At 41.3% G+C, this 17,273-nt stretch overlaps 1 protein-coding gene across 4 annotated transcripts in view; it reads left to right on the top strand.

The window, feature by feature from the left end:
- Nucleotides 1–17,273, top strand: part of MYRIP (myosin VIIA and Rab interacting protein) — a 232,531-nt gene that overhangs the window by 162,754 nt on the left and 52,504 nt on the right. For all 4 annotated transcript variants that reach the window (XM_075418805.1, XM_075418806.1, XM_075418804.1 and 1 more), the window contains one exon: nucleotides 16,005–16,141. In XM_075418805.1, coding sequence (XP_075274920.1) covers nucleotides 16,005–16,141 — 137 coding nt within the window. The remainder of the gene's footprint in view (nucleotides 1–16,004; nucleotides 16,142–17,273) is intronic.

Here is a 17,273-nt window from a genome sequence, read left to right on the forward strand (position 1 = left end):
TTTGGTGAGAGGCAAGAGTAAGCGATGTCTTAGAAATGCCAGACAGCTCTGTTGGCCCCGTTGCTCCCTGTGGTCACCACGCACAGGAGGGATGCCTCAGTAAAGGTCCCTCCTGTTACTGCAGTGGGACCTCCTCTGCCACTGTCAGGTGAAACAAGAGTGTTTGTGTGCAACGAGTCTGCATTAAATCCCTTTATTCACTTAGGGCCTAAGCAGCACCGTTGGAAAAATGTTACATAGAACTTGACTTCCTTATTCTTAAAAAATTGCCTCTGTGGGTTTGCCTGAACCAAACGTGAAAAGCTGTTTTCACCCCTCCTGTTCATATGCTGTTACTTCTTGTTTCTTCCATTTTTCTTCATTGCTCTTGATCAAACTTGCTGACACCATGCACATACGCGTCTTATCTCAACTGGAAGGCCCAATGAGGACAACCACTACCTTGTGCAGATGAGAATAAGCTTGCCCTGGAGAAGACAGGAGGATTGTGTGGCTTAGAAGCTTTCTGTTTGTTAGAGAAGTGAATCCTCCTCTGGACAGCAGATCAATTTTACCCAAAAGCTCTGAGCAGGACCGGTTTTGAGAAACAGCTGTATTTCTCCGACAGTCTGGCTAATCTGTGCTTGCAGGACTGTTTGATTTTTATTACTGTGGTACAAGTATTTACAAAAATAGAGGGTTTTTTTTTCTGTTTTTCATTATTGAAATAGCTGAAAATCCATATGAAAAGTACATTTGTATGTGTGCCCAGATGTAGAGCCCGTGTTAGTGAGGCCAGCTGGGATTAAAGTCTCATTTGTATAATTTGTAAAGGCTTTGGAATTTTTCCTACGGTTTTCAGCCGTAAGCTGGAATTTAGCTTTTGTCAGACTGCTGGACAGCTTGCACAATAAAGCTTCCAACTAAAAATATTTCCTGTGCAACAGGGAAAACCCCACCGTTTTAAATGCAGTGACTATGAAGTTGGTTTGAAAACAACAAATTATTAATAAAGAAGAAGAAAAAAAGCATGCCTTGTGTGTTTTAAAGGCTTAATCAGAGAGCTCCACACGGAAGCAGTGCAACATACAGAAGGCTCATTTTCTACGGAAGCAGAAAGAATGATAAGGAACTGAGGAGGCACACGCGGTATGCTCACTTGCACACAGTCATAGAGTGTACTCTCACACAGCATCAGATACCCTCACCCAGTCCTTATTTGCCCTTGGTTGTGCTAGGAAGAGCTGCGGAGGTGCAATGGTTGTGTAAGCCAACATTCTGGGGCTGGCCAGCTGTTCCCCATCTAGCCCATTTTCCACTGTAGTTCAAGGAAATCTCCTTGCTTGAACTGCTGGAGAAACACCTGAACCGAGTCTTGGTAGTTTGCCATCTGGGGAGTGCAGCATCGCTCCCTCTCACTCCTCCTCCTCCCACAATGAGTGGGTGGGTGGCAAGGAAATACCTTCCTTACACCTCCCAGTTAGGGACCTGCCTGGGACTTGTCTTTGGAAGTGTCATGCTCCTGCTGGGTGAAACGGCAGTGCCTCCAGCTGAACAATGTGTTTCTTAAGCTGTTCTGTGGCTTGTGGAGTCGCAAAGCTACAAATACGTGTCATCTCAGAAAGGGGTGGTGGAGTCACACTGTGCACAGCCCCCAGAAGAAAACAGTGCAGCCCACTTCAGCAGAAGTTGGGCTTGCGGGCTGAGATAACCAGCACAAAAGAACAGAACTGAAATCACATCTCTTCACTCCCCAGCAAAGTTTTAAGGCTTTTGGCTTTTTTGAGTTATTTTTCTCCCCCCTCCCCCCTTTCTTTTTTAAATAATCTTGAAATGAGTCCAGCTTTCTCTCTGATTGTAAGTGGTGATGAATCTTCTCATCTTTGCTGGCATTTCACAGCTGTTTGTTCACAGCTTTCTCCCAATACAAGAACAGAAACAGACCTTAAAGCTGAGGATTGTTGTCTTTTTGGTGTTCTTGAGCTCTATATTAAAAGCCCTGCGTATTTTTCTAATCAGGATTACAGAATTAATTTGCATGGTTTATCCTCTGTTATGTTTTTCTGATGGAGCAGAGTTTGTATCTCTTCTGTGAAAATTTTTATGCTTCATCGACCTTACTTTTTTTGTTGTTCAGCTGTTTTTCAAGAATCTGTGGATTAAAAATGAAGTTTGCAAAAACAAAAGCCTTCACTTAGGTAATTTGAATAAGTAATCAAAGTGGCTTTATGTTGTGTTGTTTCATTTGGTATCTGCTGTGGTAAGCGAAAACATTTCTCGTGTGCGTGAATGGTGCATTTATTCATAGCCATTTATGTTCAGTTTTATTTTGACTGTAAATACTTCTGTTTCATTAACATAACGCAAAGTTCAATGGCCAAATGTTCCTGAGAGTGTTTTGATGTTGTTCTCTGCATTCTGAAGGTTATTTACATGAGGTTTCTGTATGAAATTTCCTTCAGTTCAGTGGGTAGGGGCAAGGGATAAATTCGTAGTAATAACACAGCAGGAAACGATTTCGTCTCCAATTGAGAATTTATGAATATCTCTTGCTGTTGTTGTTTCTTAAGAAAAGCAGCAGGATGTAGTCATCTGGAGGTAGTCAGTGTGGATTTTTATTCTTCTTGCCTGTCTTCTTTCAGAAATCTGGAAGAAAAATTACAGTAATGTATTGGAGCAAGTAGGAACAAATATGACAGTAAGACAGTGTATCTGTGTTCAGTGTAGATATAATAATTTTCTTTGATTCATGTTTATTTGTATTTTGCTTCAGCATGTTGTGTGCATGTGAGTGTCATAGATTTACTAATGATGCAGTATCGATTAATTCTTACGATTTGCCTGAAAAACTATGTAGTACTAGATGACCAGGATATGGAATTTCTTTCCTTTGAAAAATATTGAGATACTGAAAATGTATTTTACTGCAAATTAAGATAGGGGAAAAAAAACCCAAATTTTACATGAAAAGAAATTTTTGGGGAAAAGGTATTCAGATAAAATGAAATAGTTCCTTTTACTTAAGGGGGAAAGACTTATTTCAGTGGTGATATTTTGTTTTGTATAGTGATGATTTTTATGTCATAAAATAAATCCTATAGATTCATATACAAATGTCATTACTATATCCTGTAATTTTAAATATTCCCACAAAAAGCACTTTGAAGTGAACATGTGGAATGTTCCATTTTGGCAATATCCAAGCATTCCAGCTTTTACACAAGCATTTGGATTTGGACTTGCTTCAATTTGGTTTCAAATATCCAATGGCTGCTTATTTAATTTTGATCTGGGTTGACAGACAGTATTCATCAGCTGTGTGAAGATATGCGTTTTAATGAAAGGCTTAAGAGGAAAATACTTGGCGGTGTGGTGGGGACGTGATTTCCAGGCACTGAATGAAACACCTGGAAGGGCTGAGAAAAGAAGGGGGACAAATTTTTGGATGCCATTTACACTATTGGTGATGAGGACTACAGACAGGCTTTGGCCACAGAATGATCCACAGTGGCTGCAGTAACATCTGGGGCTTGTTACACACCAGCCTAGAAATGAAAGCAGGAGTGAAATGGAGAGAGTTGGGCTTTTTGTGCAGGTGGGGTGGAAGTGGTACGGATATGACCAAAAGGCTTCTTGGGAATGAATGACAGGCTTCATGGTTTTCTTATCCGGGAGAGCTGTTTGCTGGTTGATAAGAAGGTGTAACAGCTGAGTGCCTGGATTTCTCCCACAAAAGTGGCGTTTTAACACATTGGTACATCTGCCAGCCAGTGAGGAGCTAGACTTTAAACCTTATTTCTGAATGTGGCATCCATGTAATTGTCAGTTGAAAGAAAAAGTGGAGTGAAAATACTCTTGACTTAGTTCAAGAGGATATTTGTTTTTGAAGAGTTCCAAGTTTCTATGCTGCAAGTCTCAGCGAGACTTTGAAGGACGTGTGACTCGGAACATTGCGTAGCCAGATTCAATATCAGTATGGCATATCTGGTGCTCTCAGTGGCGTCTCATCCATGGGGTCTACGCTGTGCTAAGTCATGTCCCGCCAGTTACATTTGGCTTTCTTGAAAGAGTACTAGGAAGGCCTCAAATTACCAGTTCTGGGATCTGTATTTCAACAAAGATACAGACTATTTGGGTTTTTTTTTTCCTTGTCCTGAGAGAAAAATAGTGAGAATGATCAGATGGCTAGAAAACGTGATCTGGGATGAAACAGGATTGTTTAGCCTTTAAAAAAAAAATTAAAAAAATATTAAACTGTCTTTTTTAAATAGAAACAAGGAAGATTCAGCTTAAATGTTAAGAAAACCTTTCAACATCAGGATAGGAGAATATCGGAGTGGATGACTGGGGGAGCCTTGCAGCATCAGCAGACGTTAAGAACAGGCTAGCTGTATATCTGCTGGGGGTGATCTAGGTATTGCTCATCGTGTGTGGGGGCAAGCGGAACAGCAATGCGATCCCATTTCTTTCATGGCCTAAGGCTCTGCCAAAGTGGCTTGAAAGCAGCAGTAACTTGTACTGCAAGCTCTCTGCAAGCTCCCCTGTGCTGCAGCCTTTTGAACTTTTAGGTTCAGAAGTCAGCTCTGAATAAATAAGCATCAGTCAACTGATGCTCACTTCACAGAGCCAAAATGGAGAAAGAAAGAATATTCACTAATATAAACATGTTGTTATGGCAAAATCTTATTAGGTCCTGCTGAGATACCGTCAGGAGCTGTATTGGTTATGGCTTCTCACATCTTTTACTGCTCGTAGATGCCTGAAGAGAGGTCCTGCCCCTTCTTATTGCTTTCACTGCCATTGACTCTCCATGGTCATGATTTCACCCCTGGTGTTTATAGTCAGCTAAATTACAGTGGAGCACTGGGTTTGAAAACGCTCTTATTTTTAAAAACTGACTTTTATAACTGCTGCAAAATCTGTATTTTCACTTGAGTTACCCTAAAACACAACATGCTTCCTGGGGCAGCAGGTTGGGTTAAAATGCCAAGTGTGCATTCATTCGTGAGCCAGGGGTTCGTGACATGCAGCCTCACAGGGAAATATATAGGGGGAAATAGCTCAGTTAAGTGCTGACATGTTCTTACTGTGTTTTCCTACTGGAGGATCAAACCATAACTCCAATTATACCCAGCATTGCCTCAGTGTTTTCCTCACCTGCTGCAGGACACTTCTCTTTTGTGGGGAACAGACCTGAACATGGTCCTCAACAAACTTGCACTCACAGCCTTCATTCACAAACCAGAATGACGTCTTTGTGCCCAAGTTAAGCCAGAAGATTTTTTTAGCTTGACCAAGTTCATGTGATGATGTGCAAAACCCACTGAACCCAACCTACGTCCAGCCAACATTAGTTCAAAACCTATCCTTTGCAGAAATCTTAAAAGGGAGGTGTCTGGTTGCAGTAAGCCTCTGTGAAAGGAACCTCTTTAATTCTGGGGAAATGTAATTGGAAGACTCTAAAATTCAGAGAAGACCCAAATATCTTCATAGGAAAAGTTAAGTATACAGATGACTGCCAGAAAGGAAAGAGAATGTGGTGATGGAGGAGTGTACACATGCTGCTGGATATGTGAAAATCTATTGTTACATGGAAGCACGGGTGGGTATAAATGGAAAAAGCGTGTAAATCTGAACTGAAGGTGGTATATCAAGTCTGGCACTGGTCAGGGAGAGTTTGAGGGTGTAAATGTTCTGACTGGATTACGGGAACCATGAGAAGTGCGTAGCCAAGTTTACAGGTGTGTTCGCCTCAGGTCTAGACCTCATATTTCGTGGGCTTGACTTTGGCTGAACTCCTCAGTTTTGGAAGATCACAATATACCACTTTGCAAACCTGACCCATTCCCATGAAGTTTTTTGTCATTGCATATGGCCACTGTTTAATCATTGCATGTAACGTCTGTCAGCAAATGGATGCAAACATGTATCTGCAGACTAGCTGTGATCTCCAAAGAATGTTGCTTTGCTAGTTTAGGGTTTGCAAATGGCAACTATTCTTTTTTTCTTTTTTTTTTAATAAAGCATGGTTGAAGTCTGTTATTTTCTTGAGAGGGGCACCTGTATCTTCTCCATTCTTGTTTTCAAAAAGGCTGTAGAGACAGATGTTTTACTCCTGATTTTTATGTAGTGATTACTGTCCAATAATTGAATTATATGTTTAAAGATCAGCAATCTTATGGTTTATTTTAATGTAGATTAGATGATCAGTCTACCACTGGGAGTATGGGTCACAAACCTGTGGCACAGATAAATGTCTGTGAATTCGAGAATGGGTTTTTAGTGGATTCTGCATACCACTGAGATATTTTTTGTTTGTTAGCAGGCTTTGAAATGTTACCCAGTAGAGGAAAATGTGATTCTTTCTGAACCCTAACTTCATTTTGAAAGCAGCACGTTACTTGCTCGTTTTCCTCAGCTGTTCTACAATGCCTTTATTTTCATTAAAGCTTTTTTCCAGTTTTGCATGCCAGTGTTACATAGCTTTGCTGGAGCATCTCACGTCAGGGCACACATGTGGCATCCAGAGAAACAGGATTAAACGTTAAAGTGAAGAAAGGCAATGCGTCTCAATGTGGCATGTAGCTGCAGACTGTATCATGTGACAGTTTTGAGGCAGCCAAAAGTATGCCTAGATTTAGGTAAGGTATAGCCAAATTTATGGAAGATGAGTCCATCAGTGAGTGTCTTTTGAGGGTCATCTGTTGTAATGTCGAACACAGAGTCCTGAGCTGCCAAGTGCAGAGAGTGCCAAAGGCAGGGTCACTCCACACTTGCACCTTTCCTGTCATCTCTTCCTTAGCATCTGCCAACGGCCAGACACAGAGTGAGAGGCCAGATGAACCTTTTGTTTGAACTAGTATGGCTCATGATCTTATGTTTATGAGCCAGCAATCACTTACTGTGGCCTGCTGCATAACGCAGCAAGTGATTCCTGCTCTTTGGCACATGCTGTCGTGAGCAATCCTTGGCCTCTCCCTTTGGAAAGTCACTAAGGCTGGATTTAAAGGGCCAAGGTGGTAGCTGCTTTAGTACTTCCCTCAATAATCAGGATTGGATGAAATTGTTACAAGTTTTGATCTTTCTTCCATTCAGAAAGTATATCTGGGTTTTCTGTATAAAACCTACTCTGTCTCCCTCCCACATCTAGCTTCTTGACTGCTGGTTTCAAAGGTAAAAAAGACAGAGTAAGCAAATTTGAGTGTTGCACATACAGCTGTCTTTTGTAAGCAAACAAACAAGAAATCTTTCTTTCCTCTGTGCTAACCTTGATTTATTATTTCTTGTGTGTTGCTCCATGTTGGAATTTAAAAGTCCAAACTGGGGCAGTGAATTTCTCAGTAAATGGTTGGAAGGATGCGTGTTTTTAGGAAATGCCTTCTATAGTACAATACTGTTGGTTGAGCTCGCTGAATAATTAACGCACTGTAGACTGCAATGCAATTACCGGGCCGGATTAATTTCAGCTGGCACAGGAAAGCCATGATTTCACTGCAAGGGACACGGACAGTTATTATGTTCCATTTGTGGGAAAGACAGGTGATGTTTTCACTGGACAGTTTTCATTCTGGGGTAGATGCTTTCACCTGAGACAGTCTTTCCTCTACAGTTACTGGGATTTTGCTAACCGCCGAGCATAGCATTCGTTGTGCACTGCTGTAGCCCTTCCTGTGACACACCCGCATGGGTCAGCGTGCCGTGCTCTCACGTCTCACAAGTGTAGTCCGAGTGCAGTCCTCTGCTGTGGGTAATTGGACAAAGACATTTTCTGGAACAGCACTTCTTAAGAGACGGGTGATCTGCAGAATGCCATTAAGAGAAAAATAAACAGGATTGCAACTTAAAGCTTGAGAAGGAAGTGTCCCAAAGAGTTAACAGTGGCCTGCTGGCCTCAATGATTAGGAGCTGTCCTGCTTGAGATGTGAACAGCTGCCTTTCTCAGGCAGAGGATATATGCAAAGCAGTCAGGAAATACAAGTGCCCTCTTGGAATTACATGGACTTCACTTAAGTTCCTGTTCAGGGCTTCAGGGGGGCTGAACTTTCTCAAGATATGACTTTTAGGGAACTGAGGGTTGGCAGGATATTCATGCATGCGGTGTTTGTGTGCTGTAGTAATGATTCTTCCTGGAGGGAATGAAGGTGAAGTTGCATTCTTGAACATGGATGTGTGTTTGATTTTACTGAAACTGAAAGGAACTGAAATACTTTAATTCAACAATTTATAACGAGCAGTACATTATAAGCTCTAAAACATCAGACCAGGGGAAAAAGCAAATACTGCTACTGGCAGAGAAAGAATATTACAAGATGCTAAGTTTGAAGCAATTTTACCCTAAAACTGAGTAAATAAGAAGTGACAGGCTAAATCTTCGTTGTTTCTCTGGGCACCAGGCTGAGATCACTGAGTGCCTGAGAAATGCAAACAAGGGTCTTGAGCTTCTTATTCTGTGCGAGGCCAGCATGGGGAGAGAGCCTGTGCCTGGGGGCCTGTGACAGGTGGTGTGCCGGAGATGGCATAATCTGGATGAGATGGAGTTTCACAGAGTGATGGAATGTTCGGGATTGGAAGGGACCTCTGTGGGTCATCTAGTCCAACCCCCCCGCCGAAGCAGGGTCACCTACAGCAGGCTGCACAGGACCTTGTCCAGGCGGGTCTTGAATATCTCCAGAGAAGGAGACTCCACAACCTCCCTGGGCAGCCTATTCCAGTGCTGTGTCACCCTCAGAGGGAAGAAATTCTTCCTCATCTTCAGACTTCCTATGCTTCAGTTTGTGCCGGTTGCCCCTTGTCCTGTCGCTGGGCACCGCTGAAAAGAGCTTGGCCCCATCCTCCTGACACCCACCCTTCAGATATTTATAAGCATTTATAAGGTCCCCTCACAGCCTTCTCTTCTTCAGGATGAACAAGCCCAGCTCCCTCAGCCTTTCTTCATAGGAGAGATGTTCCAGTCCCCTCATCATCCTCGTATCCCTCCGCTGGACTCTCTCCAGTAGCTCCGCATCTTTCTTGAACTGGGGAACCCAGGACTGGATGCAGTACTTCAGATGGGGCCTCACTAGGGCAGAGTAGAGGGGGAGGAGAACCTCCCTCAACCTGCTGGCCACTCTTCATAATGCATCCCAGAATGCCATTGGCCTTCTTGGCAGCCAGGGCACACTGCTGGCTCATGGTCAACCTGTCATCCACCAGCACTCCCAGGTCCCTCTCCGCAGAGCTGCTCTCCAGCAGGTCAGCCCTGAGCCCGTACTGATGCATGGGGTTGTTCCTCCCCAGGTGCAGGACCCTGCATTTGCCCTTGTTGAACTTCATCAGGTTCCTCTGTGCCAACTCAACCCCTGATGCGTAACATGGCACTGGTGCAGCCGGAGGGGAATGGATGTGCAGCTCCCCAGGGAGATAGACATGCAGCTCCCCAGGAGGAGCAGAGATTCAAAGATGTCTGTCCTACAGCACCGGTCAACTGCCTGTGGGGGAATGTTGTGGTTAAAGACAATAGTATTTAACCACAGCATGCCTCTGCCTCGGGCCCAGCAGCATGGCTAAGCAGGTCTGCTTTGGAGGGCTCCTGCCCACCAGTGTCCCAGCTCTGGCATAGCTCAGCAGGCAGTCTTCTCCTGGATCCCAACCCCTCTGTCTCTTCACTCATGGCTGAGCCTTCGGGCAGTTCAAGGAGCTTTGGGACTGCTTTGAAAGAGTGAAAACTAAGCACTGCTGTTGCTTTTCCACTGAAAGTATACACTTCTAATATTACTTCAGTTTGAAGTGGTTGCGTTGCGTTTTGTTGTCTCCCGCAGAGCTGCAGTTCTGATCTGTGAATAGTCCTGTATTTCAGAGGTGGGTTTGTTTGGCTTTTTTAATTTTCATTACTGTATTTACAAAACTGGTCACATTCACAAAAGTAAAAAGGTCCAAGATTTGTAAAGCAGCTCCCTTCCTGAGTGAATCTAGCCGATTGCCAAATGCAGATCTCGAGTGACCTGAGGCTGGATGTTAAACTAGGGCATGGGCACAGCAGGAGAAGCACAGGGTAACAGTTTTTAAAGCCTGTTTTTTTCTTTCTTCTTTTCCCTAGATAAAAGTTATTTTCAGCAACTGTTTTATTTGGTTTCTAGTGAGCTTGATTGGTTATTAATTAATCACCAGTTGTCTAGGAAATTACTGCTGAATGTCTGCATTTCAGGGCTGAGTAGTGCTGATGCCCATTCAAAAATATTAAGCAGATGCTTAATGATGACCTTTTTTATGATGGTCATTACTTTAGTGGGTTTGCTACTAAATCTTTTTTATTATTTCTTGTTTTACACAGTAAGAACCAGGGGGAATGTCTCACAACTATGTCATAAAACCCTGAAAAATTGAGTTTATAATGAAAATTGCAACCAACCCGTAAGTCTGCTACTAGCAAATGCAGTAGTAATGCTGGACTAATTGGGAGGGAGGATGGTAGTGAGTTTAACACGTTTAAAAAGAATAAATGAGTATTTAAAGGAGCACCCTTTCCTATCAAAAGGAAGTATAAAACTTAAATTTAAAGATACTACTCTGTGATTATTACTCTATCATTATATACCTAAGAGTCATAAAGTCATATTACCAATATCTTAACACATTGTGGCCCATTGACAGCATCAGTGGGGCTGCAAGGAGGCTATGGATAGTGTCATCTAGCCTACAGCATAATTCACATCTTCCGGTAGAAAGATGGCAAATGTTATGGATGAGGGGGGGAGGAACTGGCCTCAAGAGGCTCAGCTGGCAGCTTGAGCTCCAGGGGACATCACCTCAAGTGAATGTAAGAGGTTCTAGCAGGGTGGCATGAAACTCTCGTCTAACATTTCACAATACAGATGTCATGGTTTAACCCCAGCTGGCAACAAAGAACCACGCAGTTGTTCTCTCACTCCTCCCTGCCCCTGGTGCGATGAGGAGGAGAATCAGAAGGAAAAGGCAAAACTCGTAGGCTGAGATAAAAGTGGTTTAACCAAACGCAAAGGGAGAAGAAAACAACAACAATAATACTGATAAAAAGAATATGCAGAGTGCATTTTTCTCACCGCCCGATGCTCAGCTTGCTTCTGAGTAGCAAATCACCCTGCTCCAGCCAGCTCCCCCACTTGAATACCGAGCGTGATGTCACATGGCATGGAATATCCTGTTTGTTTGGTCCAATGGGCTTCTTGTGAAAATTAACCCTATTCCAGACAAATCCAGGACAACATATATAGAGGTGAGCTCAGAAATACAAATCATGTGGCATAACCGTTTGTGCAAACAGTTGTTGGTGTGTAGGTGAAGTTTGTGGCTCAAATTTTGGAGTCTAGACTGATGGGCTAGAAGAGTTTAGTGGCCTGGCTGTTGGCACAAAGCTATGGAAGATGCAGTAAGACAGGTGTGGAAAGCTGAACAGGAGTCTTCAGTTTCCAGTGCAAGTCAACGGCAATGAAACTCCAAGTGATTATGTACTCACTCTGAAATTTAAATAATGTAAATTCAGATTTCCAGAAGCACCTCCTGACTTACAGAAACTAGACTGCAGCTCAGTAAGTGACAAGTTCTTGGTGTGGGAGAAAACTTCTCAAAAATTCATGGAAAAATGGCAAAGTGTTGTTATAAAATGCTTCCTTGTAGTTCAACTTGAGTTATGAATAGAGATTAAGGTCATGAACTCTGGGTTGTTACTACCTTTTAGGGAAAATTCATTGCAGAAGCTTCAGATTACCTTCAGACCAAGTAAAACCTCACAACTTTTTAGAAGAAAAAAACCCTGAAGTGGTAAATCAGTCACTAAACCACCTCTTCTGTATTGAGTGGTGGATACTCGTCATCATGCATCTTCCGTGTGATTGTCTTGTGATCATTACTAATAATGAGAGCATTGGTTCATGTCCCCACTCCTCAGCACAGTTGGTGTACATTTCTTCTCGGGAGAAGGTTAAAAATTGAGTATTTGGGCTCTGCAGGTGAGAAGTGTACTGAAAACCACTTCTAAAGATTTTAATGGGCTTATCCGTTGCTTTTACGGTGCTACTTGAGTAAGGCGAACACATTGCTGCACTAAAAAAAAAAGACAGGGGCTTTATAATACTTGTTCAAGTTATAATGTTATTAAACCAAAAGCGTCTGCCTAGCTTGCTTGCTTTCTAGTAAGGCAGAATTTTAAAACCACAATATTCCCCTCTGCCAAAAGCACATAAAAATGCAACTCAACTCCGTGGCAATACTATATAACATAAATAATGTCCTTAACATTTAAAGCTATTTAGCAGTAAAGACATAGCAGTCTTTGTGGCACAGAAAGAGGGAGAAATGGCTTCAACCGTTCCTGCTTCTTTAAAATGCATACAACTAATATCCTTTAAGTGTGAAGTTCATTTCACTGAGAGAACTTGCACACTTTCTATTAGACGTAGTAAGGGAAGTGTTTCGTTTTAACAGTTGAATGCTAGCCCTGTCATAGTCTTTCATTATTCAGGACTCATGGACTGCTTTTGCAGAATACACCTTTGAAATACAGGTCAACATTAAAGGATTTTGAAATAAGGCGAAAATGCTCTTACTTCTCTTTTGAGTGGGTCCTTTATTTTAGTATCTCTAAGAGAACTACTCTCTTCTCCAAATCCTTTCTCCCCAGGAGGAATCAGCAGGGACATTGTAACTTATTTGGAAGTTAAGAGGCTGAAAAGCTTTAGAGGAGGATTGTAATCTGCTATAACGTGTGTGTAGGACAGAGGCATAGATTTGGTGTTGCTGGTAGCTCTCCAACACATAGGAGAGAAGCATGAGATTATTCAATTACTCACAAAGTGTTAATCCTGCAGCAAAGAGGCATTTTTTAAAAAATACCAATCCTTGTGTTTACACCAGATTACCTAGTACAAAGAGGCAAGCATCTCTGCTTTCGTTGTTGCTTTGAGATGTATAATCTCCTATCCTTTTAACTCTTCCAAAGTTCGCATGTGGAAAATGTTATCAATACAAATAAAAGCCTGTCTCTAAAATTGTGTTAGCTGCAAAGCACTCACACCTCATTAAGAAATCGGTGCTGTTAGCTTTCTGTTTTTACAGAATCAGTATTGATCAGACCCAGAAAAACATGGTAACATGAGGAAAAAAATGGGAAAGCAGGCTTGCGATGGGTCCCATTTCTGATTTTTCCCAAGTTGCCAGGTCAATATTCACAAATGACTATCTTAACTCAAACAGAATGTACAATGAGATAGGTGACTTTCTGCTTTTGGTACCTTGTCACTCAGTCTGAATATTAAGAACTGGGTTTAGTTGTCTTCCACAAAGATGACAAGTTCAGCGTTTTGAGCTAGTGGAGCTGAGGTTGCTTGGTAAACATGCTAAGGTAGTTGGTAGGGATCTTAAAAGCCTGACAGCAATGTAGTTGAGGATTCATTATACTGTGTGTCCACCAGCGGTGATAGTGCTGTGACAGTATTTTACCGACAGTGTGGAGAACGCTGTTCACTGGGCAGAAGGGTATCATTCCTGGCCAATGCCTTCTGCTAAGCCACTTCCAACCGAGGCAGGCAGACTTAGTTTTATCCATCATAATGATTCTAACTCTGTGCTATTGACTGAAATCTTACACACCCAGCACCTGTAGAAACTCAGTGGGCAAAAGGGAATCAAATTCAGCAAGCAGAAGACATTATGTTTGTTCCTTTCTGACACAGTTTCCATGAGCGCAAATGGTTCCTGCCCACAAAGGAGGCAGATTCTCAAGACACCAGAGTCACAGCTTTGAGAGAGAAATTTGCCTCCATTCATAGATTCATCACTGTACTAGCAGCCGAGTCCTGGTCAGTGGGTCAGAGCTTGGACAGGCTTCATAACTGATTACTTGTGGTAACATTATAGGAATTCAGAAATCCTGCACTTCACAGACAGGCCTAGGCATGCTTCCCATTGCTTGTGCTCCAACATCAACCACTTGTGCTTCATTAGATATCAGTCATCTGTGCAAGCACATTTTCCAGAAAAAAGGGAATTTTGTCATTGTCACATGTTAGTGATACTTGTAGAACGGTGAATATTGGAACTAATCAGCCTCCTGGGAACCATAGTTAGGCTTGGGATATTACTGTGCAAATAGATTGTAAAGGGCTAGTATTCTTAAATTATCTGTAAACATCTCTCCAGCATCTAGTTGCTGGCACAGCATACAGAAAAAAAATGCTTCTCTTCCATTATGTGCTTTTAATTCAGTTGTCTTCAATAGAGCAACTAATGTAACTTCTAAGAGTTCACAGTTTGAATACGATAGGCTTAACGGATTTTTATTTTTAATTTCCCACTGCTAGTGTTTCCTACTAAACACTTTCCAGTCGTGACAGAAGTGGACCATATCATTATGTTCTGCTTTACGTGAATTGGATATTCCTTTTCAGCAGCATACTGAAACTCAAAAAATCCGGAACTGAACTGAAAACATTTAGTTGGAACCCCAGGCTCAGTGTATTTGTTTGTTGTCAAGTATCTCGCAAGGTTCAGTGCCGAGTAAGAACTACATTGCTAGTCTCTCAATCGGTGAGATTTTATTTGCTTATGAAATGGTGTGTATTAAACAAAAATTGTGGATTGTCACTTGCTTTGCACTTTATAAAGAAAAGTCCAGAGTGCCTGAAGAAAGATCTGAAGTCTGAAGTGGGGCTTTCATTTTAGCTTGTTTTTCACCCACAACCCCAGGTTTAAAAAATGGAGTTAAATCATCTGAATGTGTTCAAGTCTGGAAGTGCTGAGCATCCAGCACTCCTGATAGTAACATCATTGCTTTAAGGGTTCATATATTGACACCGGACACTAACCTTAGCCTTTTGTTTTCAAAAACTTTGGTGTTCCGAATCATCTCTTTGCTTAGTTATGTAGCAAGCTCCATAGGGCTTCTAGTTCCAAGACCACGATTCATATAATTATTACAAAAGGGAAGTTACCTTTGCAGCCTTTACTAGGTACTGTTTTGTATGAAATGTTTTCATGTCCTGTAATAATACCTTGGTTTCTGCAATGTAAGTACAGTAAATTCGTTAAAATAAACTACTGTGGCAATGTGCAGAGGAACAAATGGGCTCAAGCGGGGTAGCGAACACTCAGTTCATGTTCACTGGCTCAGAGTTAATGCTGCTTTCTGGAGGCTTTTGGGTAAGTCAGCTTTAATTTATAACTGGAACCCGGGATCACCCTCTCCCATGACACCCGTGGTAGCAAACGTAGGGGTCTCTTGTGGGTTACCCTGCAGTAACCTGTGGTTGTGTTGCCTGGGAATATGGCATGGGTTCTTACCACCCACTACTGAAGTAACAGGTGAAGCAAGAGCCCATTGCCTCATGGAAAAGAATACAGAGCTTGACAGTATCTCATGGCTTTATAACAGTGAATGAGCTCTGGGGATGAATCCATTAGGATGAATTATTGATGTCAGTGATGCTTACTGTTGAAAGTAAGAAACCAAACTGCAGTTGTGAGTCCTTCCCCCCCCAAAAAAGGTTGTCTGCCTACCGTTCTTTGTTTATTATGTTTTGAGGTCCTCTAATAGGCTTCATCTACTTTACTGGTTTCCCCAAATAAAAGCAGTGATATTTTTTTTATGAAAATGTTATTTTTTTGTGGTGCATTAATGGGCTAATGTTCTTACATTATCTGCAAATCTGTGTAAATAAAGGCTATTTTTAAAACCTTCCTGTGCTGTTCCAAGGCTTGTTTATATTTTTCAAAAGGCTGTAGTGTTAGCATTATAATATAAAAGGGGAGAGCACCTCTTCTGGTAGTAGCAAAACCAAATAAAACCTTGAGTAATGTGAAGCAGGTATTTGCTCATGAGTGACCTTTTTTTTTTTCTTTTTTTGCCTCAGTATGCCAGACACCTGCAAAGTATAAACAGTAAAGAAGCATTCAGAAATCAATATTTTTATGCTCTGAGGCCTAAAAGATCATTTTTTACATAGAAGGATGGTAAACTGTTTACATTTATTTGTTATAGCATCATTCCAAATATATAGTTTGTTTTTCTGTTTTAGGCTCCTAAGGGCCCAGTCTCTGGATTGGTACTATAATAACGTCAAAAGCCGCTTTAAGTGTTTTGGAAGTGCCAAAGTCCTGAAGAACTTATACAAGAAGCATAGACTGGAGAGCGGAGTTTGTCCTGATGTAATAGGTAAGAACAGCTGTGTTGATTTCTTATTATCTTATCTACTTTAACACACAAGCTAAGACAATGAAGATTCTAAAATGATTTCAAAAGACATTTTTTTCAAGGCTATTTTTTTTTTAATAGAAGAAAAACCTTAGTGGAGGGAAAAAAGAGGTGGAGAGTCTAGAGAGCTGTTTAAGAATTCAAAGAATGTTTAATCTTAATTGTGCTACTGATACAGAAGAACTGTTATCTTCAGTCTGTGAAGTAAATTGCAGTTTTTATTCTAGCCCACGTTCCAAAATTTATCACAGTTCTGAGCAGTCAATGAATGAGAAAATAATTTTGCATTCAACATTTGGCCTTACAGCACATTTCCATGTAGTCTGAAGCAAAATTTGGTTAGCATAGGATATGTGCAGTATCCAAGTTGACCAAAGCTTAGATTGTCCTCACTTAGGGTTTTGCATGCTTAAGGATCTGAAACTGGCCACATCTGAGTTTTGTATTGATGTCTGTAGATAGTTAAAAGATGCCAGTTAAGTATTAGCATCACTCTTATAAATGAAGAGGCACATTTCTGCCTTTACTATGGTGTTACAGTGTATCACCCCATCAGAAGAGTAATTGGAGATATAAAATGGGTTAGAAGAAGTGGCATTTGGTGTCATACTGGTAACTTTAGCAAATTACTCAAAACACAGCTAGCAGAATGTTTGAAATTTGGTTGGGTTTTTTGGACCAGATATTTTTCTAGTGCAATTCTTTCAAAATTTGTACAGAGACTGTAATTTTTCTATACTCTTTACTTTGTCTTCTTCTGAAATTATATAGAATGGTAAGTGAATTCTGTAGTCCTGAGTGAAAATTTTATGTGTTTCTTATGAAAACTGTCATAAAAGCTTCTAGGGAGAAGTGAGGTATGCATTAAATTCTGATTTATTAGTCATTTTGCTTTCTCTGTGTGGTATTCATTTTTCTAGAGAAGACTCCTTAACAGTTGAGAACAAATATGTATGAAGACAAGAAAATCTGTTTTAGTGAGGGCAGAACTGAGACGGTGGAATTGAAAACTGTGGGGATGGATCCTTCAGAACTTTAATATGATGTGTTGCCCTTACTTAAGCTGTAGTCTCACTGAATTTGTCCTTTAATG

Source organism: Opisthocomus hoazin, chromosome 4, assembly GCF_030867145.1.
Source record: "Opisthocomus hoazin isolate bOpiHoa1 chromosome 4, bOpiHoa1.hap1, whole genome shotgun sequence".
NCBI lineage: Eukaryota > Metazoa > Chordata > Aves > Opisthocomiformes > Opisthocomidae > Opisthocomus > Opisthocomus hoazin.